The sequence below is a fragment of the Sminthopsis crassicaudata genome, chromosome 1 (genome assembly GCF_048593235.1).
Source record: "Sminthopsis crassicaudata isolate SCR6 chromosome 1, ASM4859323v1, whole genome shotgun sequence".
Lineage (NCBI taxonomy): Eukaryota > Metazoa > Chordata > Mammalia > Dasyuromorphia > Dasyuridae > Sminthopsis > Sminthopsis crassicaudata.
In genome coordinates this window covers 629,299,293-629,324,792 of record NC_133617.1, presented here as the reverse complement: position 1 = coordinate 629,324,792, position 25,500 = coordinate 629,299,293, and the positions used below count along the sequence as shown (strand labels likewise).

General features: G+C 36.8%; 1 protein-coding gene across 1 annotated transcript in view; it reads left to right on the top strand.

Moving 5' to 3' along the window:
- The first annotated feature begins 831 nt into the window (after nt 1-831).
- IL4R (interleukin 4 receptor) overlaps nt 832-25,500 on the top strand; it is a 46,799-nt gene continuing 22,130 nt past the window's right edge. Inside the window, exons 1-3 of the mRNA XM_074282785.1 lie at nt 832-961; nt 20,276-20,379; nt 24,004-24,145. Of these exons, the coding sequence (XP_074138886.1) occupies nt 20,310-20,379; nt 24,004-24,145 (212 nt within the window). The 5' untranslated portion in view covers nt 832-961; nt 20,276-20,309. The remainder of the gene's footprint in view (nt 962-20,275; nt 20,380-24,003; nt 24,146-25,500) is intronic.

Sequence of the window (25,500 nt, the reverse complement as noted above, 5' to 3'; positions counted from 1 at the left end):
CTTGTCTTTGTTTCCTCCTCTTTCAAATAAAAATAATAGGATAAAATGATATAATGTTTGTAAAGTGCTTTGTAAAACTTAAAGTGTTCCATAGATGAGAGCTATTATTATTAGCCCATGCTCTACCCCCTTTAGTTGCCCCCGCCCCGAAATTATTTTGTTTCCATTTTATGCCTACGTTTGTGTTTCTTTCTTTCAATATAACTCCAGGACAGGGGCTGTTTTTGGTTTTTGTATTTCCAGTATCCAACATTATTCCCACTTAATAAATCTTGTGGATTTGTTGTGGGTATGACTTCTTAGGTAAAGCTTAATTTCCTCTTTTGTTTAAGAAAAACAAAACGGGGAGGGGGAGGAGATGAAGGGTTAGCATTTAGCTTCAAGATTTGCAAAACGTTTTGCATATCTATTTTCTCTTTGACTCCCAACAATTTGCTATGAGGTGGTTGCTATTTTTATTCCAACTTTACAGGTGAGGAAACTGAGGCTGAGAAAGGTTAAGTAGCTTGTTTAGGCTCGCTTAGTTTGCAAAGGGTTTGAGGCAGAACGTGAACTCGACTACTCCTGCCTTAGGAAATTTAGCGTTCGGACCCTGGAGCCACCAAGTCTGTCTAGAACAAGTGTTGTCCTAAGGTCCATTCCAACTTTAAACCCCACTATCCCGAGGAGCGTGTCGGAGAAAAGAGCACCTGTCGGGTGAAGGGGGTGGAAAAGGCAGAGCCGCACCCACAAAGCTTCTGCCCCGCCTCCTCCTCGATCCCACCCCCGTCTCCCCAACCCCACCTCCGCCCCCGACCGTAATAGAGTCCAGAGAGCTTTGGAAAAGAGGAAGAGAAAAGCGGGAAGCTAGTGCTCTCCGGTCCTTGGCTGGGGCTCGGAGCGGGGGAGGCCACGTCACTGCTGGGAAGCCGGATGAGCCGAAACCGGGAGGGGGTGGACTCGGCCAGTTCATTTGTCCGAGGTAACTGAGTAGGCTGGGCATGCAAATGTGCTCCCCGGGAGCTGCGGTGGAGTTGGGGGGAAGGAGGAAGAGCCGGCTTCTGTTGTTTTAAGAAGGGGGTGAAAAGGTATTTATGGGGGGAAAGGAGCAGGGGACCGAAACGTAACAGATGAAGAAATTTTCCCAGCTCCTTGGGTTTCCCGCACCGGCTGTGCCCTGGCTGTTTGGAAGAGATCATGGGCTGGCCGCAAAGTCCAGCTTTGGGGATCCCGAGTGAGCTTTGATAGAGGTGAGTCTTGGGGAACCTTGGCCGTGGGGAATGGTAGAGGAAAGGATGAGACTCGTTTTGCTTTTTGTTTTGTTTCTCCATAGGTCTTTAGAATTGTTGGGAAACAAGATTTTAGTTCTCTGTTGCCCCCTTGGGAGAAGGGCACAGGCGTCAATGCCCTGTACTTAAACCCTTATTCTAAAGGAGCCACGAAGAGTATTGGGCAGGGAGCTGTCCCAGGAAGGCGGGCTGGAGGGGAAGGAATTGGGAAGGGGATAATCTGCCCCAAAATGTGTGATCGCGCTTGGCACCTGTGATTCTCCAGAGTGCATGGTAGAAGGTGTGCCCGACGAGTCCGAGGCACTTCTCTGACGCTAGCCGTTGCGACCCCATAATCAACCCTCTTCCCATTATCCCCTCGGCATCCCTCTCTCTGGGAGTGCGTGTGGCACAGCAACAGTATCTTATTCCTAGGACCCAAAGCACAGACCTAGGACGTCAATTGGGCATTTACCCGGGACTTTTTCAGAAGCGCTCTTACCCACGTGTGCTTAGTGCTCAAAAAGGGACAAGCCTTCCAGAGACTGATCTATAAATAGTAATAACTGAGGTAAAGGCTAGCACTGCCAGTGGCACAGACTCATGGACTGCCAAAGGAAGCCTTTGAGATCAAGAGAGAGGAAGTGATTGCTCTGGATTGACCAATTTGTAAGCAACAAAATTAGGATTGTCCCGGATTACACAATCTGAAGTGAAAATGACTTTAAGTTATGGCACAGAATGTCGTGCCTCAATTGTGTGTCATGCCTCCATAATCTTCTAGAAAACCTTTAGAAAAAAAGCGAGATGAAGTTTCCTAGATTCATAGAAATCTCACAAAGTGGCTTGGGCATCATTCCCTCTCCCCCCCTCCCACCCATGTTAAAACATTAGATTTTTTTTTTCCAGTTAAACATTTTTTTCCCACCTATCTCCTCTTGGGGGGGGGGGGGGGAAAGGAGGGAAAAAACCAAATCCTTGTAACTAATATATGTAGTTAAGCTAAACACATTCACATATTGGCTGTGTCCAAAAATATTTAGTCTGTCACCTCACTGGCAGGAGACAGGAGAAGAGATAATATTCTCTATCATTAGTCACTGGGAATCAATCATATTTGGAATCATGATCAGAGTTCTTAAGTCTTTCAAAGTTTGTTCATTTTAGTCGTGTTGTTGTATTGTATAAATCGTTCTGGTTCTGCTTACCCCACTCCATATCAGTTCCCAGCTTCTTACATCACGATAGTATTCCATTACATCCATATGCCAAACTTTGTTCAGCTATTTTCCAGTTGAGGAGCACCCCTTTACTTTCTTTTTCTTTGTCACCAAATAATAAGAGCTGCTATTTGGGGTATTTAGATCCTTTCTCTCTGATCTCCTTAACATGTTGTCCTATTAATGGTATCACTTGATAATGTGTTCCCAGTTTGTTTTTTGGGGTTTTTTTTTTTTTTTTTTGTTTTGTTGTGTTTTTTTTGTTTGTTTGTTTTTTGCTTCTTGTTGGGGTTTTGTTTTGTTTTGTTTTTATGTTTGTTTTTTTTTTTTTGTCTTGCTATGATAATAGTTTAAAAAGTACATTTCTGGGGAGTAATTTTGCAACACAAAAATGAACTAATATTGGCAACATGCTTCTCTTAATTTGGCTTAACTTCAGTGAGTTATAAGGTCAAGACCAATGCTTTTACTACTTTATACAAAGCTTCTGTCCAGAAGGCCCAATGCATTTTATAGCACAATTAAAATCAAAGTAAATTGTAAAGTAGCAGACTGATTTAATTAGCAAACTGAAACTCTGAATTTGGGCCATATAACTAATTGGATTTCAGCAGATAACAGAATTGTAAGTGCTCTACTAAAGACCCATTTTCTGTAAAAAGCCTTTCCTAATCCTCCAGTCGCTGTGCTTTTCCTGAGAACCTCAGTTTATCCTGTATGTGTCCTGTTTTTACATAATTATTTGCATATTGTCTTTCCCATTAGACTCTGAAGCTGTTGAAAATAGTTGGATTTTTTGTTTTGTTTTGTTTTTTGGTCTTTCTTTGTATCTCCAGCTCTTGGATCAGTGTCTAGCACTTCATAGGCACTTAATAAGTATTAGTTGATTGACTAGGACTGACTGGATCCATTTCTCCTAAATAGAACATAAATTCTTTAAGTCAGTAACTATTTTATTTTTGTTTTTGTATATCTAAATGCCTAGCATGATACCTGGCACATAGACCCTTAATAAATTTGTATTGATTAATTGACTAAATTTGTGTAAAGCCACATTCCAAGTCAGAGGTGCCATGACATGATGGAAAATGTTCTGGATTTGGAGTCAGAAAGTCCAGATCTTATTACTAGTTGTATTCTGTAGGTAAAGGTATGATATCCTATGTGGACAGAGGAAGGAAAAGAGGGAGGAAGGGAAGGAGAAAAGAAGGAAGGGAGGGAAGATAGAAAATAGAAAGAGGAAAGAGAAGGAAGGAAAGAAAGAAAGATGGAAAGGAAGGGATGAAGGAAGGAAAGGAGGGTCTTTTAACTGACCAATTCCTGGCCAGTTTTTCTCCTTTTCACTTCTGAACCTTTCCAAGATATCTTGGTGTTTTCTGGCTAGATTTCTTTCTTAAAGACCAAGTTTTAAACCCAAATCAATCTGATTTTAAGCAACCAATAGGTCCTAAGCCAAGCCCGTTTGGTCATTACTAGTGTCCTGATTGACTCAGATTGAATGTAAATAGCAGTAATTTATGTAAATATCAGATGGCCCAATGTAGCCTAAATCTTTATATCTAAGGTCCTCATTCATTCTTATGAATGGAAGACATCTGTGTTATACTTAGTGCTGGACAAGTTGTACTGTTTTGACAGGACAACAGACATTGTGTCCTTTACAGGAAAACACCATGTTGCTTTGAAATCTGTGGAACTATCTCTAGAAAGCATAGATTCATAGAATTAGATGAATTTAAAGATCACCAAATCCAACCACCTCCCTCTTCCTTTCCCTCCCTCAACCCTGGGTTTTTTCACCCCAAAGAGAAGTAACTCACTCTTAGTCATAGTAAATTGTAGAACCACAATTCCAATTCAGGTCCCCTAATTCAACCCCCTTGGCAACCAGTAAAATCCACTGGGTCTTCTGGAGAGAAGCTTTGTATAAAGTAGTGAAAGCACTTAGACTTGACCTCAGAATTCACTGAGGTTCTGGCAAATAAAGAGCATCTAGGCTTTTTGACTTGCAATCTGACTTCATACAAGTTTAGTCAAAGAGTAGGAAGGATTCAAGTTTTCTAAGTTTTAGTTTTAAAATGTTCTATTGTTGACCATCTAATGTAACAATGATAACCAGAGTAACTAACTATAACATAATAAAACGTTGGTAAACCTGCTTCTTCAACAAAAAGATAGAATATAAATAAGTAAATTAATACTGATGTAACTTCTCTTATTTTTTGAAACCGTCCATTTCTAGGAAAGACTAGTATATGTTCACAGAAAAACTGAACTGCAAACTAGCAGTAGCGATGTGTTAAGGAAAATTGGGTCAGAGCAGAGGAAGGTCTGTGAAAAATCATATCAACTTAATACATATCTCACCAGGATAATAGACATCAAAGCTAACTGATGTTTTTAACATTTTTATTAGCTCACATTTATCTATGTTTTACAATTTTAATAGTATTTCATTTTTTCCCCAATTACCCATCAAGATGATTTTTAGCATTCATTTTTACAAGATTTTGAATTCCAAATATTTCTTCCTCCATTCCTCCCTCCTCTTTTTCTGAAAATGGTAGGCAGTTTGATATAATTTATACATATGCTATTATGTAAAAAATATTTCCATATTAGTCATAGCTGTGAAATAGGAAACAAATCACAAGGAAAAAAAAACATGAGAAAGGGAAAGTTAAGTGAAAAAAAAATACCTTCAATCTGTATTGAGTCCATCAGTTCTTTATCTAGATACCGATAGCATTTTCCTTTTTGAATCCTTCATCCTTGTCTTGTATCATTGTGTTGCTGAGAAGAACTGAATCATTCATGATTGATCACACAATGTTGCTGATACTGTGTACAATGCTTTCCTGGTTCTGTTCAACTTCACTTTGCATCAGTTCCAGGTTTTTCTGAAATCTGTCTGTTCCATCATTTCTTATTACTATATGTACTAATATATACATAATATATACTAATATATATATGTATATTATATGTGTATATAATAATATATACTATTAGTATATATATGTATATACTAATAGTATATATTATGAGCATCCCTCTAATTTCTAATATTTTGCCACCATAAAAAAAGGCTGCTATAAATATTTTTTGTACATAGATCTTTTCCGCTTTTTTATGCTCTCTTTAGGATGCAGATCTAGTAGTAGATCAAAAGGTATGCAGAGTTTGGTTGCCTTTTGAGTATACTCCTAAATCATTCTCCAGATTGGTTGGCTAGGCTCACAAATCCACCAAAAGTGTATTAGTGCCCCAATTTCCCCATGTCCTCTCCAACATTTATCATTATCTCTTCTTGTCATCATAGCCAATCTGATAGGTATCTCTCAGAGTTATTTTAATTTGCATTTTTCTAATCAAAGGTGATTTAGAACCCTTCTTTATATGCCTATAGATAGCTTTCATTTCTTCATATGAAAATTGTCTGTTCATTATCTTTTGATCATTTTTCAACTGGGTCTAGTGCTTCATTTATCCACCAAACAATCTGTGCTTTAACTTATGAGAGCCTGAAAGAAGACCAGTAAGATTGGTAGTTCAAGTATTATTGTCTCTGCTTTGCAGACTAGGGATCTGAGTTTCAGAGAAGCTAAGTAACTTGCATAGTCAAACAACTAGGTAGTTGAAAGTTGAGATTAGATCTTATCCCCTTTCAATTGTGAATAGGATAGGTCAGAATGAGGAATGCTGTTCTTCTTTCTGGCATTTTAAAAATGAATAAAAATGTAAATCATCATAAATTTACTTCAAAGAGTATTGTGAAGGCAAGGGCTTGTAAAAAGTGAAGCACTCTATGAAAGGGGGCTCTAATATGCAATTAATCATGCTATGATAATAGGTCATCATAGGTTCAACAATTTAGAGGTGGAAAGGGTCCCAGAAGCCAAGAAGTCCAGTCTCTTCATTTAACTAGAGAGGACAGTGGGGTCTGAAATTTTAAGTGAATGACAGTGCTAGGATTTGAACCTAGAACTTAATTGAAATTCAGCATTTTTTCCATACTGTTACACACCATCTTTCCTTTATGATGTACTTTACATTTTCCAAGACAGTTTCCTTACAATAACCCATGTTAAGTTAGTTGTATAAATATTATTGCTCACATTTAAAGGAAAGTAGATTTCAGAGAGCTTAATTGACTCAGACAGGTACACAACCTACTAATGGTTGTTATCTTTCATACCCAAAGAAGACCAAAATGACATTACTGTGTTGAAGTCGAATTACTTTGTGTATGACTGTGGCTGATTTGACCAATAGGAGCTTGGAATGCTCTGCCATAGGTTGGACACAAGTAGTCCCTATGAACATTTGGAATGGACTCTAAATTTGTGCATCTTGCATTTCTTCTGAGCTAATTTAATTCTGCTTTGTTCATGGAGCCCAGCACCTTCTCTGATGAGGACACATCATGCTGGATAGTACTGTGCTAGTGTCTTCCATGCCATGCAATCAATTCTAAAGTTCTTGAGACCTTGAGAGTGTCCTTATATTGCTTTTTCTGACCACCATGTGAGCGCTTGCCCTATGTAAGTTCTCCAGAAAATAATCTTTTTGTTCTACCTCCAGTTTCCAAGGAAAGAGGAGTTTCTCCTCAGTGCACTTTCAAGCTTCCTATTCTCATTCTCTGCTTTACCTTCCCCTTAGTCAACCCCCTTTTCTTTCAATCATCTTTATTTTCTGCTCCAATCTTCTCCATCAAAGTCAAAAAAGTTGGTGGAGAGTGTGTTGGGATTCAGGGAGACACTAGAATTTTGGAATTCTGGACCAGGGTCATAGGTGTCTCAAAAGAATTTATTTAAAGGCTTAAACAATGTTTTAAGTCAAGAGGTGGAGTTTTATTATAATTAAAATGTTAATTAAAGTGAGCCAAATGAATTCCAAAAGAGGAAGATAGCAAAGAGCAAGAAGCAAACAGGTAAATTTATAGAGAAAACTGTTAGAGGTGGAAATGGGAAGTACAGAACAAAGAACAGAGTAGGTTAAATGACATATTGCATTTGGGGTCAACAATGATTGGTGAGAAGTATGGTATCGGGGGCTAACAATGACCTCCTTTCTTCTTTCATGTAAGTAAGAAATGCTTATTGTTTGAGTCCATGTGCAGGATAGCAACCCAGACTTTTGAATGACAAATCAAACATCCTTGAAGGATAACTTGGTGGAATAAAGATATCAGCCCATTTCCTTTTCTTTCACATTCATTCTTGAAGGTTATATAAATCATTCCCAAAAGCTGCATTCTTAGGTAACTCAGTCATTCCCAAGGTCAGTTGGTTTTGAAAAGTACTGGGTCTCTACTACTACTGGGGAGAAAGTTTAGTCTTGTTTAGAGTTTTCTTTTGTTTAGTGCTTTTTAGAGAGGTATGGCTACCTAAAATTCTGACATGGAAAGTATGACCTAGACTACCAAACTAAACTGTGGTTAGGTCACTGAATCACTGGAAGATTGTCCTGAGGTCAAGAGCAGCTAAGACTGATCTACCTAAGTTGGCACTCAACACTGCAGCTAGGATAAAATTAAGGATATAAGATAGAATTAAGATCCTCTCTTTGGCTTGTAAAGCCCTTCATTACCTTGCCCCCCCCCCTTCTACCTTCTAGTCTTTTTACACCTCACCTCCTTTATTCTGCAATCTAGTCACACTTGTCACCTTGCTGCTCCTCTCACAAGAGAGGCTTATCTTTCAATTCTGTGCATTTTCACTGTTATGTCTCATTCCTGGAACTCTCACTCTCCTCATCTCTGCCTTCTGGCTTCCTTCAAGTTTCAGAGTAAACTAAAAGAAGCCTTTCTCATTTTGCCTTTTTCTTAGTGCCTTCTCTCTAAGATCATCTCCAGTTTAGTCTGTCTATATCTTGTTTGTATATGGTTGTTTTCATGTTGTCTTCCTGCCTCAGACTGTGAGCTCCTTGAGAGCAGAGACTGTTTTTTTGGCCTTTCTTTGTGTATCTAGTGCTTGACAGAGTATGTGGTACATAGTAAATTCTTCTTGACTGGTCACTGGATGATGGATTTTCTCCACCCCAGTAGCACACAAAGGCCCTCTCCTTTGATGCTTTGGAGTCATGAGAGGGAGTCTGTCAGTTGAATTTCCTACCAAAGACATGCTTTTGTTGTCCATCAATAAGTAGACATTTTAGTGAATGATCTATAATTTTTTTGACCATATGTAGTTATTAGGTACCTTATGGTTCTAATGTTATGGGTTTTAGAGCTGAAAGGGATTTTTGAGATTATTTAGTTTAGCTTTCCTCCCTTCTCTCTGTTTTCCCTCCTCTATTTTAGAGGTAAGGAAATATGCCTGTGGTCACATTAGTACAGTGTATAGTCTCCACAAATATCCATTTTCATGCTGTTTACTCATTTATAAAACATTTAATAAACCCCTGTTGTGTGTAAAGGACTATGTTAAGTTCTGAGGAATACGCAACATTTTGATAAGACATATACCCTGCTTATCCTTTAGGAATTTAGTCTAACTGGAAGTTAAGATAAACACTGATAACTACAATTCAGGAAGTCTAGGTTTATATTAGTACAAGCTTAATTTTATAAATAGTGTCACCCAGTGAAGAACATGCTGGGCTTTGAGTCTCCAAGTACTAGGATCCAATCCAGTCTTTGAGATTTAGCAGATTAATGATCCTGGCAAGTCACTTAACCTCTGGGGGCCTCAACAACTCCTCATGAGTTACCTGTTAAGTCATAGGGAGAATTTCTTACAAGGGGAGTCCCCTCAGTAGGAAAACATAGATTCTTTCCAAACTTCCAATTAGGAAGTCTCTTTTTCCCCCCCTGAATACTATTTTATTTTTCTAAATATATGTAAAGATAATTTTCAACATTCTTTTTTTTTAGATTTTATGTTTCAAATTTTTTTTCTCCTTCCCTTCTTTACCTCCCCCACTCAAGACAGCAAGTGATCTGATATAGGTTATATACGTATAATACTTTTAAACATATTTCCATATTTGTCATGTTATGCAAGAAAAATCATACCAAAAAAAGGAAAAAAATAAGGAGAAAGAAACAGGAAACAAACAAAAAAAAGTCTCTCCTATTTAAACCTTTACACTAATAAGGCCTATGAAAGTTTGAGAAAGGTCTTTATTTAGAGAACCTTTTTTGGGATCAGGGAGTTCTATTTGTATAGTTCTGAGGATGGAAGACTTCAAGGATGGAAAAAAAATCAAAGGCCCTTTGGAAAATAACAGTCCCATATATGTTTGTACACTTTGTCATTTACAAAGCACAAGTGATTCCATGATATCTTTTGACCATGATTTAAAAAAAAAAAAAGAAAAAAAATCTTATTACAGAGGTAGAGTAAGGATTATTGTACTGATCTGACAATTGATGAAAATGATACTCATAAAGGTAAAGTTACCTTATTCTGGATCATCTAACAAGTTAGTGACTCAGCACCTCCTTAAGAGAAAGAACTATTTCATTGTTGTTTCTATATCTTCTAGCACAGTGCCTAGCACATGATAGGTGCTTTAGAATGTTTGTTGATAAAGAAGATCCAACTCACTTCCAGTTGATCAATGATGGACAGAAACAACTAGAGAAGGAACACTGGGAAGTGAATGTAAATTGTTAGCATTACTGTCTATCTACCCAGGTTACTTATACCTTCGGAATCTAATACTTAATGTGCAACAAGAAAATGGTTTTTACACACATATATTGTATCTAGGTTATATTGTAACACATGTAAAATGTATGGGATTGCCTGTCATCAAGGGGAGGGAGTAGAGGGAGAGAGGGGATAATGTGGAAAAATTAATACAAGGGATAATGTTATTTTAAAAAATTACTCATGCATATATACGGTCAAAAATATATAAATATAATTTTAAAAAAAGGATTGCAATTAAAAAAAAAGAATGTTTGTTGAAATGAGGTAAATTGCATTTTGGTTTTAAGTCTGGTTTTCATTCTGTTCTCATACCATGCTTCTCCCTTGTCAGGTTGTTCCTGCTCTGGAAGGAAGTTATGCTCTAATTAGGAAGAGAAAATGCAAAGCAAAAGCAAATAAAGCATGATCACGTATAAAGCATTTATGTTGAACACTCTAAATATTAGAAAGGTTCAAAGAGAAGGATATCCTTGAGAATTAGAATAATCCGAGAAGGCTTTATAGAAGAGGGAACTTTGAGCTGGTCTTGAAAGAGAGTTAAGAAAGGATGTTCCAGGTGAAAAGAATGCTAATAGTGAAAGTTAAGACAGAATAGGGACAGCTGTGCTGAGGACCAGACACTGTTCTAACTAAAACAGAGAGAAAGTTTGTTTCAATGTAACTCTCATTCTTAAAGGAAGTAGTGGGTTGGTAAAAGTTTAACAACTAAAGTGGAAGTGAAGAAGGATCAGGAATGTATATCTAACACTTTTAAGTGTAATCTGAATTCTTACACATTTTTTCTATCACTTTGTTGGATCTAAAACCCAACAAAACCCTCAATCCCTGACTTGTTACCATTTATTAATTTCCTATAAATGTTTACACTGAAAATTTAACAATCTCTCTTAGACAGGATCAAGATGATTCCAGCAACCCCCTGATTAATGCTTACTGTTATCAAAGGATTTTTTTAGATAAGGACTGGGATGCAGGTAATATTGAAAAGGTAGCTGGATTGTAATCAGGAGGCAGACAATGCAGTTAAAATTTCACTCATTAAGAAGGAAAAAAAAATCACTGAAGACTTTTTTTTTTCTTTAGCAAGACAGTGGAAATTAAAACTTTTTTTCTCCTGAGGCAATTGGGATTAAGTGAGTTGCCCAGAGTCACACAACTGATATCAAATTTGAACTCAGGTCTTCCTGACTTCAGGGCTGCCCCTGAAAACATTTTTTAAAGAAAAGCAGAGCAGCTAGTTGGTACAATAGAGCGTCAGCCCTGGAGTTGAAATATGGCCTTAGACACTTGACACTTGCTAGCTGTAGGGTCCTAGAGAAGTCACTTAACCACGAGAGAGAGAGAGAGAGAGAGAGAGAGAGAGAGAGAGAGAGAGAGAGAGAGAGAGAGAGAAAGGAAGGAGGAAAGGAGGGAGGAAGGAAGGAAGGAAGGAGTGAAAAAAGGAGTGAAGTAAAGTGAAGAGGGATCAGGAATGTATGCCAAACATTTCCTAATTTCAGTTTGCATTCTTACCATTTTGTCCATCACTTTTTAAGATCTAAAACTCAACAAAACAATCAATCCCTGATTTGTTGCTATGTGTTAGAGAGGGAAAGAAGGAGGAAAAGGAAGGAAGGAAGAAAGAAAGAAAGAAAAAAAGGCAAGACAGTGATATGCAGTATGGATGGGAAAAGAAAGCCTCTAAAGAGGACACCAGATTAAGAGACCTTTGCAATCGTTCAGCTTGGAAGATCTGTACTAAGTTAGTGAAAGGGAAAAGATAGATGCATACAAGAGATATTTCAAAATAAAAAAAATCAGTAGAGTTTGGGGATTGAAGGAATGAAGTAATCAAAATTAGCTTTACATACTTAAGCACATCACTGCAATGAAAGTGATAAGTAAATTGGGAACAGGGAGTGGGAGCTACCTGAAGAGAATTTAAGAAAAATCTAGATTATCCATGGCACAGCTTCCACAAATTGTTCCCTTTTCTGCCTACTGGGGCCAAGCAAAGCAATTGTGGTCAATTGTGACACACTGCAGTTTTCCCTTTTTTTTGTATCTTTTTGTATCTAGATTTCATTCTAAGGCTTCTTTCATCCCATGGCAAACCAAAATCCATCTCTCCAAAATCTGTATTCAGACTGTATTCATATTTCCTCTCCTTTATCACAAACTTTGAGGGAGTAGTCACCCCCCCACCTCTCACTCCCTACCCCTAGGGTTACCAACATTTCCACTCCCAGAAACCAGTTTTTCCAATTTACTGAGAATCACACCCAGACTAGAATTTCTCCTTGCCTGCTTTCCACCTTGCTTACTAAGTAAAATGATTACTAAGGCAACAACAACAACAACAAAATATTAGTTGCTCTCCCTTTGAAAAGAACACCAATAGATATCTGAATAACTGAAATTGCCCATTTTTCTTACATAATATCCCCTGTGTTAGGCTTGAAATCCATACATACTTCATCTATTTCTTCTTTCTGCCCCAGTGACCCATAATATACCCCGATGACTAGATTTTCTTTGTTCCTCTATGAGTGAGTAAGCATTTATTAATGCTTACTTTGTGCAAAGCATTGTGCTAGATGCTGGGGATACAAATAGAAGGTAAGATAACTTACTATTTAATATGGAAGGGTGGGATGAACAAAACATATAGGAGACCAGTTCTATGTCAGATGGAAAGACCTAGTGATCTTCAGAGAGCAGTAGCAAAATAAAATTCTTTTTTTTTTTTTTTGAGTTTCATGTTCATTGATAAAATCATATTTGTTGAACTATTTTTGACAAGAATTTTGTGAGGATAATTTTATTTTATGGTTAGTAAGGAATGTTCTATTGAGTTAATACTCTATTATAACCTAACTCCTGCTGACAACTCCTAAACCCTATGAAGCAGTCCAGTTGTGATTTTAATTAAGTCTCTTATCTGAGGAGGAGTAATATAAGCAGAAAGCTGTGCCGCTGATCCAGACTCCATTCATTTCTTCACTCTCCTCACAAAAAGGGCTGAAATTCACTTTGCAACTGATGACTGATGATTGGAGCACTAAGGCTTTTAGCTATCAATTTGGAGATGTTACTTCCATCCAAGCTGATGTGAACACTGGAAATCTTTTGGCTCTAACACTCTTCATTGACAGATGTATGGCTGTGTTAAAACCAAACCAAAATTCAACTCCTTGTTATGCTATTATTGATTCCATTGGTGTCTAGTTGATGTTCAGTTGGAAAATGTTGAATCAGTCTTCATCTCTCCAAACTCCAAACCAGAGGCTCTTTAGCTTATAGTTGATGCTTTTAAGTTTTCAAAGGAAGCCAGGGATCAGATCTATATTCCATGCTACCTGAAGGTCACTGAATCCTGACTTGCCAGATTCCTCAAAACCTGTTCCTTCAACAGATCATGCCAGGAATGGTCTCTTGTAGCAGGCACACATGTTATCTATAGCTGTTGTGAAACTGGTAGCTGCAGGAAAGCCCATTTTCCACACAGACTGATCAGAAGTTACTAGAAAAGAGTAAGTTGTATTGGAAAGATATTTCTAGAAAAGAAAATGAGGCTGATGTGATAGTTGAATCTCTGGTTATTTCTGATGTGATAGTGCATTCCAGCATCATTGCTAGCCAGGACAAAATAACTAAAACCAGTTCACAAAGTCTGAAGAAAGCACATCAAACAGTGCTACTGACTGCTGAATTTGTAGCATTTTCCTATCTTTAATGCTATTCATTCAAGAAGATATGAAGTCTCATTTTGGTAGCATTAATTATTTTTAAATGAATTAGAGGATACCTTAAAATCTAAAAAGTCTCAATCCAAATATTCTCCATCAGATTGCTTCCCTCTCTGGTTACTGGATTTCTTCACATAAGTAGACCTTTTTATTTAGAATGCTATTTTTGCCTCGACTACTTCTTTTGAATAAGGTATACATGCTCAATGCCATAATACACTCATGGATTTGATCCCACTAATTCTCAATGATATCAATAAAGTCAAATTTGCTTCCTTTATAATAAGATTTCTAATTCTTCTTGCTTGCCATTGATGCATAGACTTTTTTTTTTTTTTGCAGATCAGTGCATACTTTTTTCATTTTATTCTTTTTTTTCTTTCTCAAACAAAGCAAAAACAAAAACACATAATTCAAAAAAATAAGGGAGGAAACTATTTTGCCAAAAGGTATCAGACAATGGAGTAATATAAATCCTAAAGAAACATGCACCAAGTGGTATAGCATCCAAATTCTCTTTTAAAAATTATTATTAATTATATTATTATTAAATTTAAATCATTAGGATTAAATCAAATTATTTTAAATTATTAAAATTATTATTTTATTAAATATTAAAGTTAAAGCTTTTTATTTGCAAGACACATGCATGATAATTTTTCAGTTTTGATCCTTGCATAGGCTTGTGTTCCAAATTTTCTCCTCCTTCCCCTCATCCCTCCCCTAGATGATAAGTAATCCAATATATATTATATATGTTGAAATATATGTTAAATCCAATATATGTAAATGTATTTATAATACGTTGCTGATACATAGACATTTAAATTCTTAGGCTTCAGTTTTCTCACCTGTAAAATGGGGCTAATAATTTTTATATTTCCTACCTCATAGTGCTTTGTAAACCTGAAAATTCTAAAGAAATGTGAATTAGGATATCAACAATTCATTCACATATCTTTTTTTTTTTTCCCCTATTTTATTGGAAGCTTGAAATCATAAATGCTTAATGGGATCTTTAAATATTTTCTTTCTGTGCCCAAAGATTAGATTTTTTTTAAAAATTATCATTTCTGATCTCAATTTTAAAATCAAGTGTTCACACTTTTAAATAAAGTTAATAATCTTTGTTTCTTCAACTGAATTCCAAAACCCTTTATTAAGCACCTATTATGTGCAAGACTTGGACTAGGTCTTCTGCTTTTCCTCTATACATTACTTTATCTGCAAGGCTGTTTCCCACCATTCTAGGGTTCTCCTGCTCATGTTTCACCCTACTATTTGAATGTAAGCAAACATGTGGAAAGGAAGTGGTTTCTAGCAACAAGATTAATGGGTCATAGCCCAAGCTTCTCCTCAAAGATTCCCATACATGGAGCTGTAAGTTCTAAGAACCAAAAGGTAAACTTCCTTTAGAGTAGATCTGAAATGGTCCCTAAAAGACTAAAACTGAAGAATCATGGTCTTCCTTCCACAGGGATCAGATTAATGGAAAGAGCTCAGAATTTAGAGGAATTTGAATCTTGATTCATGACTTTTCTAGATCTCAAGTTCCCCTTTGTGTAAAATGGTTGTGTTGTATAAATCTCCAAGATTCTTTTTCTAAATTCCCAAACCTATATCATTAGGCCAATCCATTGCCTGTTGCTGAATGCTTCTTAATTAATCCAATTCCATTGTCTTCAGGAGCGGCCTCTCCCAAGGGCTCATTTTTAGAAAGGAAATGATCCAAGATAAAATAAAATGTGCTTTGCTTTCTTCCCTGAAAGCATATGGTGCTGGGTGGGGGTTGGCTTCTCTTTCTCATTGCTTCATGAGTTTCTGTGGGTGGAGCCTTGCCAAATACTTTTGTGTTTCTTGGAATACCATTTACAAAGTACTGTTGCTCATCACAATTCTGGTAAGCCACCTTTTCCCCCTCCCCAGAATGAACTTTTGTAACCAAGCCATTCCTGCCTGCCTCCGAGGCAAAGATGATTCACTTTGGTCCCCAAACTAGCAAACTGATAAGTTAGTGAAATGTGTTGTTTCCAGTGACTTATCAGTCCTGCCACCATCTCTTTGAGATGCTGTCATCTCTGGCACCGCAGCTGCTACTGCTGCTGTCCTTCCTACCTCTCTCACTTTTACTTTAATGTGGAAAGTTACAAGTGCTCCTGTTTCTCACCTGAAAACACACACACACACACACACACACACACACTCTCTCTCTCTCTCTCAGCTAGTAAGGCTTTCAAACTTAAATCCAAATTCTGAATCTGCTGGTTTTCTTATTGTATGCTTCAGAACCTTAAAGAAGCCCTCCACAATCATCAATTTCATTAGGATGTGCTCCAGAGGAATTTTTTTAGGCAAATATTAAGACACTATTTTCATTGATCAAATTAGAGAAACTAAAACAATTTTAAAATTTAAAAACAATTTAAAAAATTTTTAAACTTAATTTTTTTTTTTAAATTAAAAGCCTCAGTTCAATACTATATCCTTAAAAATAAGATACAAATACCACATTTTGGGGAAACATTAAAGCAGGTGTCCTTAACTTCTTTGTATGTCCTGGACCCCTTGACCAATCTGGGGAAGCCTAGCGACCTCTTCTCAGAATAATGTTTTAAATGCATGAAATAAAATACAGAGGATTACAAATGAAACCTGTTATATTATCAAAATGTTTATCAAAAACAAATACATTTATAGAGCTTAGTTTTAGAACTCCTGTATCAGGATGTAGATAGACAACATGCTATGGAATATCATTTCTATATACAAACTTCTGTTCATTCACTCATTCTGCAGTTATTTACTAAATGTTTACTCTGTGCCAGGTATTTTATTAGAAAACAGAGCTGCAAAGACAATCCTTGCCCTCATTAGAATTTACATTCTAATAAGGGAAATAACTCAGCTTCTGGATTCAAATCCAGCCTTAGACACTTACTAGGGTGTGACCCTGGACAGATCACTTAACCTTGTCTACCTCAGCTTCTTTGTCTGTAAAATGAGCTATAGAAGGAAATGGCAAACCACTTCAGTATCTTTGCCAAGAAAACCCCAAATGTTGTCACAAAGAGTTGGACAAGTCCGAAAAACTGAACAACAAAAAAGGAAAAATTTCTTCTAGAGTAAGGGCACTAAGAACTGGAAGTGGGGTGGGGAATCACAACAGGCTCCCTGTAGGCTGCAACAGTTGAACTGAATTTTGAAGGAAATTAAACATTCTATGAGTTGAGGTAGAGGGAATGCATTCCAGGAGTGACATAAAAGGGAGCACTGTGTCATAATCCTGAAAAGGTAGGTTGGAGGCAGATTTTAAAAGCCGAGAAAAAGATTGAGAGAGTCACTGGGATTTATCGAGTGAGGGTGTTACATGATCAGAGACTTGTGCTTTAGGAAGATTAATTTGACAAACTTCATAAAGGATAGATTAGAATAGAGAGAAGCTTGAGACAACACAAAACTTAGCAAAGGATTAACTATGAAAAGAAAAGGAGAATTAGAAGTTGAGGCAATTACCAAAACCTAAACTATCTTTCCTTCCCCTTTAAATTCTGAGGTATCCTTTGAAGTTGAAACCACATGCCTTTTCTTTCAGGAAGCCCTCTCCCTCCTTCTAACCTAATGATCTTATCCTGTAATAGTAACTACTATAGTTATCTCAGTTTCTATCACCCTTCTAGATTGCCTTCTTTGATTGTAGAGACCATGATTTATCTAATCTTTGTATCTCCTGCAAGCACAGAAATCACTCAATAAATATTTGTTGAGTTGTACTGCATTATGAATGGCAATGAGGTCAAATTTTTGGTAGTTCTTTAGATTCTCTGAGCCATTTTTAAAGAAACGAGTCCTACCTTTCTCCCCCTTAATCAAAGCTTCATTGTATCTGATTATTCCTCAATGGGAGCCAAAATGGATAGTCAGCTAGTAAAAGGAATGGAAGGCAGAGAGTTATCCATCAAATTATTCCTCAACCAGTAGGCCTGTGGCCCTTTATAGCCTTTGAATGGACTAAGTAATGGAGGATATAAGGGCTGGTTCCATTCTATTAACAAGCATTTAGTAAGTGTTTCCTATGTAATAGAAGCTGAAGAAAATGAGTGAGAGTAATCCAAGAATCCTAGAGTTGTAAATGGACCTAATTAGTCCTAGTAAAGAAAAATTGGCTCTTAAGATCAGCATTTTGGAATCCCAACTTCTAACTAAGAAAAATTATGTTTTGGGCTGGGACAGGTGCTGAGGACTGTGAGGGGTTGGTTCATAAGTTAACAAATGTTGAGCTGGAAGGAAACTTAGAAGCAATTAGGTCCACCAAACCTCATTTTTCAAATGAGGAAACCAAGACCCCAGATTGTTAAAGTGAGTTATTTTGAAGGTTACAAAGCTAGTAAGCTTATGAGGCAGAATTCAGTCAGTTCTTAGTGTCTCTAATTTCAGTATGCTATCTTTGACACCACCTAGCTGTCCCAAGGCAACATAGTATAAACAATAGTCTAATATGGGTACAGTTGAGTCACCTCAGCTTATCCCCCTTAAAGGATTATGAGCTGAGGGTATATCCCATTCCTCCCAACTACTGGTGAGGAATCCATCCCCTTCCCAACCAATCTGTAGGATTACATTCCTCACTTTTGTCCCCCAATTCTCAATTTTTGTGCCCTAATAAAACTCCTTCCTTCCTCTACTGTCTACTCAGTAAGGGTTTTTAACTTTGAGTCCTTGAATGTTTTTTTAATTTTTTTAATTTTCCCCCAATTCCATGTAAAATAATATTTTTTTCTTTTAAATTTTGAGTTCTAAATTCTCTCCCTCCCTTCTGCTTTCAAGAAGGGAAGCAATTTGATATACTCATGTAGTCATGTAACAAATTTCCATATTTAGCTATCCTGAACTTTTTAAAGAAAAAATTTTAACTATTTTCAACATAATTGACTTTCTTTGTAATCTTAAGTATTTTATTTTATTCGTTTAAGAACATTATTTTGATAAAGAGGTCCATTGATTTCACCAGATAGCTAAAAAAAATCCATGAAATAAAAAAAGGCTAATAACCCTGGATGATATGTGAACTATTTTGGAAAAGTAATACTTAAGCCAATGTTAGATGCAGACCAAAAAAAAAAAAAAAAGTTAAAAAAAAAAAAAAACAATAAGTAGAGGAGGTAAAGGGAAGAAAATAAGTATATGTGCTAAATGCCTTAAAACACACACATGCACCAGCACACACACACAACCAAAAATTATCTCACTTGATTCTTACAATTACTCTGCAAAGAACCCACTATTCTTATCCCACTTTACAGTCAGGGAATCTGAAGCAATTGCCCAGTGTCACATAAGTAAGTATCTGAGATAGAATTTTGCTCATGCTCTCTTGACTTCAAGTACAGCACTCTATCCATTGCACCACCCAGTTGCCTCAGGACCAGGTAAATAGATTCCTTATGAAAGAATTGACTAGTCAAAGAAATTTCTTATCTTATTTACTGAAAGAGGAGGAGCCCTGTCTAAGTATACCTGCCAGATCTGTAGCTGATAATCATTGAGTGCTGGGAAACTTATAAAGCATTTCCTTCTATCAAATTAACCTGCCTCCCTGTAACTTCCAACTCATTGGTCCAAGGTCTCCCCTAAGGGACTAAGCAGCAAATAGCCTAATCACTCTTCTAAATATTTGAAGACAAATATCACATCTCCAGTAAATCTTCCCTTAGTGTAGCCAGAGACGTTCAAATGAAGTTCGTGTTCATTAGCTAGGCCTAGAGGGAGAAGGGTATCCAGATTGAGTCAGGGAGCCTGGATCCTAGCCCCAACCCTATCCCTACTACTAAAATGAACTCTTTGGATTTTTGTTTCTTCATCTGTAAAAATGAGCAATTAAATTAACTGGCTTTCTTTCCCCCCTTCCCAAGTTCCCTTTCACTTTTAGGATTTAATGATTCTAAATATTTCACAGACTGTCTACATGATGTTAATGAACTTTCTGGATACAGAACAAACATAGTTTTAAAAATTCTGTTTTATAACCTCTAACACAACCTTGTGTTCTTTGTAAAACGTACCATAAACTTTCTAATCTATCTGCTTTTTTACTATTTACCACCCATCCACCCAAAATGTAGCTGTGTTCGTTGTCAATTTAGTCAGAGAATAGTGACTTTATGCACTATTCCCCTCACTTGTCTAAAAATGTGCTGAGAGATAAAGGTGAAGAGCTTGGGTATTTATTTCTCATATTTCATCACCTTTTAGACAGCCAAAATGTCACTTTGCATGATGCCTTTAATTATGTTCTCCACTTTCTTCTTCCTCTCTCCTCGCATTCGAACAGCTCCCCTCTATTTGCTTTGTCCTTTTGATTCAGGGCATGTACTGTCCTGGACAGTCCAGGTGTTAATGGGAGTATTATTTTATCTTGACAGGTGCAGATCTGATAGTCACCTAAAAGAACATCCCATGGGACTGCCTCTCTCTGCTCTGGTGTTTGCCTGGTGGAGCTTCTTCCTGTTGTGGGCAGGATGGCCCAGTAAGTTGTTAATGTTATTTAATCCAAGCTAATATATCTACAACAAGAGTAACAATTTCATTCAACTCTTTCATTTACAAATTAGGAAATTAAAACCTAGAGAAGTTCACAGGATATTGGACCTAGGACTAGAAGGGACTTTGGGACCATATAGCCCAATCCCACTTATTTTACTGATGAAGAAACTAAGGGCCCACAAGGTTAAGTGATTTGAACTGTATCCTACAGGTAAAAAGTGTCTGAGGCAGAATTCAGACTAGGTTTTGTTGTCTAGCTCTAAATTGGGCATGCAATGCCTTGTACCACTTAACTGCCTCTGGGTACCAGGACAGAAAGAACAATTCTACATGGGTTCATGGACTATACCCAGGTAAGAAGTGATAGAGGCATCTGAGGTGCCCACTTGTGTGAGGCATTATGGCAGGTGCTTCAACACAGTTTTACAGGCATTCAATGAAGTTTGAACCTCTTCTAGGGGATATCACTCTTCCCTCAAAAAAAAAAATTTATTTCACAAAAATCAAAGAATTTGAGAGTTGGAATAGACCTCAGTGGCCATTCAATCCATATCTTACACTTACATTCTTTTATTAAACTTTTTTTTATTTTCAAAACATGGACGGATAATTTTTCAACACTGGCCCTTGCATAACCTTGTGTTCCAAATTTCCCCTTCTTCCCCCCATCCCTCCCCTACATGACAAGCAATCCAATATATGTTATACATGTTAAAATATATGTTAAATCCAATATATGTAAACATATTTATACAATTATCTTGCTGCATAAGAAAAATCAGATCAAAAGGGAAAGAAAACAAAAAGCAAGCGAACAACAACAAAAAAAGTGAAAATGCTATGTTGTGATCCACACTCAGTTCCCACAGTTCTCTCTCTGTGGGTGGTTCTCTTTATCACAAGATCACTGAAATGGGCCTTAATCATCTCATTGTTGGAAAGAGTCATGTCCATCAGAATTGATAATTATATAACATTACTACTGTTGCCATCTTAACAGTTATATTCTAACACATTCATGAACCACAATTTATTTTACCAGTTCCAAAGTCATTGGCATCTACTTTATTGCTAATTCTTTGGTATCATAAAAAGACCTGCTATAAATATTCTGGGGCCTGTGGGAACATTATTCTTATCAATAGCCTCCTTGGAGTATAAGTCTAATAATAAAATCTCCAGGTTAAAGCTTAAGGACATTTTAGTTACCTTATTGTACAATTCCAAGTTGTCTTGGAAAATGATTATACTGATTCACAACTCTACCAGAAATGCAACAGTGTATCTATCTTCCTACAACTTTTCCCATATTAACAATTCTCATCTTTTGTCATCTTTGCCGATTTGCAGGGTATGAAATGAAACATCAGAGTTGTTTTGATTCTCATTTCTATTATTAGATACTCATTTCTGTTCAGAATAAGACAAAGCCCCTGTCCTATTAGAGATTTGGAGCATTTTTTCATATAGTAACTTAAAATTTGCAATTCTTCTTTTGTTTATACCATTTGACTGTCTATTTATTAAAGAATGAATTTTAAACTTATACAGGGTCTAAAATGTTTTGAGATACCATATATATTCATATGTTAATATTTCTTGAACACTAAACCTATATCAGAAAACTTGATGCAAAGATTTTTCCCCATCTGTGCTCCCTTCTTATACTAAGTACATTAATTTTGTCTGCAGAAGCTTTTCAGTTTCATGTCATTAGTTATCTGTTTTATCTTCTGTAATTGCCTCTATCCCTTGTTCAGAATAATGTTTTCAAACACATAGAGCAATGCATAAGATTCCAAAGGAGACCAATTACAGTTAGCTCCCTATTAGTGCGAATGATATGTCCTATGATGTGGTTGAATAATTCGAATTCACACTGTATATTTCCATTGCATATCAAAATAAAAAATTTCATTCCTGATATCAAGCCTCAATTTGTCATCTTTTAGTCATTGTTCTCATTTAACAGAACAAGTTGGGTGCCTTATTTTGAAGCAGCTTGGTATGGTTGGGAAGAGTTCTGGACTTGTGCCCTAGAGATACCCAGGATCATGTCCTGGTCTCAACATAATAGTCATTTACTCTTGAGCAAGTCTCTGAGTCTTTTGGTATCTACAAAATGAAGAAGGCAGTTTTTGCAAAGCTAACTAGGATGGTTCTGAGAGAAGCACTTTGTAAACCTTATAGTGACATGCATGTAGGATGTTATTGTTCATGAATATCTTTCAAGAAAAGATCCATTTTTGATGGGTCTCAGTCACTTTTCTTTATTTTCATGAGTTTTGCAGAGGAGACCACAGCCTGATTTCTTTCAGTAGATGTTCTTTGGCATCCTTGTCAATGGGTCCCCAAAGAGAGCTGGCCACCTCCATGGGATACCAATAATTCCCAAAGTTGTGGTTTAGAAGTCTTAAAAGTGGGAGTGCCAAAGGTCAGAACCGGGGTACAGATTGTATCTTCAATGTGGGAGACAGTGTAGTCTGATAGAAACAGAGGCAGGAAGGCCCGAGCTCTAACTCCAGTCCTGCTACCAACTGTTTATGTTGCCAGTTGGGCAAGTTGGGCAGGTCTCATCCTCTCTCTGAGCTTCAGTATTCTTGCCTGTGAAATGAGTGGGTTGGATTGGATGATTTTATTTTTCTTTTTAATTATGCATCCCATTGACAGCCTAGAAAAAAACCTAGGGAGCCTTTTCCAAAAGTAATATTTCTATAATGCATAAAGTAAAATATGTTGGATTACAAAGGAAACTAATTATACTGAATTATAGTTACCAAAATCTTAAAAAAAAAAAAAAAAAAAAAAAAGTTCAGAGCTCCTAGGTTAAGAAGTCCTAGTTAAATAATTTTGACTATTTTTTTTCACTTAACATTTTATATTCATTTTTCATTAAAATTCCTATTTGCCTATAAACCAGTTTTTCTTTGATCTAGTCCAACTTTCTTCCCCTTCCCCTAGGTGCAGGCCTGTGGGCTTCTGCTAATTTACATAGATGTTTAAGGGATCTAAAAATGGATTCTGGTTTCCCATCATTAGGGTTTTTTGGGTGGGTTTTTTTTTTTTTTTTTACTTTGTTTATTTCTTTGGTCTAAGATTTTGTTTAATTTAAGAAAAGACTAAAAGAGTCTGACCAGGATTTCCTAAATTAGAAGAATTACATCTCTTCATGTACTGGGAAGACACTGGTTTGGTTGTCAAAAAACATTCTTTTCCTGGATCTTACATTGGTCAGCTGGGTTTTCTTGGGTTAGTTATTTTCCCTCTTTCAACCTCAGTTTCTCCATTGTAAAATGAGAGGGTTGGAATGGATAGCCTCTAAAGTCTCTTCCAATTCTAACAATTTCTGTTTTAGGTTCCAAAGGCCTGTTTAGCTCTTCATTTAGTATTTGAAGCTTTCTTCTAACTCCCATAACTAATAGGATAATTGTAGATGGTATATTCTTTATTCTAAGTTCTAAGTTCTTTTTCTAGCCTCTGACATTTTATAAAATTTGCTCTAGAAAACAAATTATCTGTTTGGATAAATCCCTGGCAGGCCCTCAAAGGTATATCTTTCTTTTGTTCAAGTCTCTCAGTTAATGGAGATTTTTCTTATTCTTTTTAGCAAGGGCAGACGTGAAGGTCTTGAGTGTCAACTGTTACTGTGACTATGAGACACTGATTAGCTGTGAATGGAAGATGAACAGACCCACCAACTGCAGTTCTGAAATCTGGCTGTATTATGAACGGAAGAACGACAATTCAATGTAAGTGAACCCAGAGACAGCTCAACAACATTCAACATTCAGCATTTATTAAACAGCTGCTATGTTTGTGACCCTATATTATGATTTTAAAGAAAAGTTCGGATTCACTCTTATAAATGACGCTCTCAAGCTCAGTTAAAAAGTAAAAGTATAAAAGTTTTAATCAAACAAGACAAGGTACAGACAATTTAGATTTACACAAACAAACAAATAGAAATAAGAACAATTAACAACATGACAATTATAGCAGATAGAGGAAGAGAATACATCACCAATTCAAGGGAACCTCAAAAACTCAAATGGCTGGGAGTCCCGTTTCAGCCTCAATCAACTTGAATTGTGTAAAGATTTTTCCGGGCGAAGCGTCCTCCCCACGGATGAGACTCAGTGGAGATGTAGGACTCTTAATCTTATATACCCCTCTTAGACAAAGAGGGCTTTCAGCCAAGAAGTCTGGCATGTGACCATTTAGTATTTTGACTCACTTCATATATCATAAAATAGTGACCATCTGGTGTTTTGACTCATTCCATAACGTAGAGTTCATGGTACAGTCAAATTCCCATAATTTAGAAGCTCAGGCCTGTTAGATTTGAGTGAGCTTACAATTCTAATAGGAAATTTTAATTTCTTATTCAGACCCTTTGCTAGGAGCTAAGGGAGTAAGAATTTAAATAAGACAAGGCCCCTGCCCCAGTCTAGTAGGGATGATTAAAGTAATACCAATCCAAATACAAAAAAGGTGTAATACATTTCTATCAGTTATCCCTCCTGTGACTCTAGAAGAGTCTCTTTTCTTGTCATTTTTGTAATTTGGGATCAGCAAACTATGACTGTTTTCCTATGGATTCAGAGCTAAAGATGGTTTTCATATTTTAAGATAAAGTTTATTATATTTTAAAATGTAAAATCTATTCTTAGCTGAGGGCCTACAAAAATGAGATTTTTGGTTTGCCAACAGCTCCTGCAGACCAAATCCAGGAAATGAAAGTGTTAGGGTTGATGGCCTTTGAAGGCCAGTTCATCTCTAGGTCTATGACCTACCGGTAATAATAGCTGAGACTTAATTAAAGAGCTTTAAATTTGACAGAGCCCCATGCTATCCTCCCTTCATATTGTTCCTTGCCTCTACTCCCACACTTCTCTATGAGATCCAGCTTACACAGAGCTTATTTGGTATCTTCTCAGACCCCTCTTCCCTGCTTTGCATTATGCTCTGTACAAACTCATCTCTGAAAGCTCCTGGCTTTCAACATTTAGTCCTAGCTTACTCCCACTATGTGAAGTCTGCACTGTTCCAAAAGAGAGGAAAAAGGGGTGAACAGAACAATCTCAGAACAGCTAATGACCCTCAG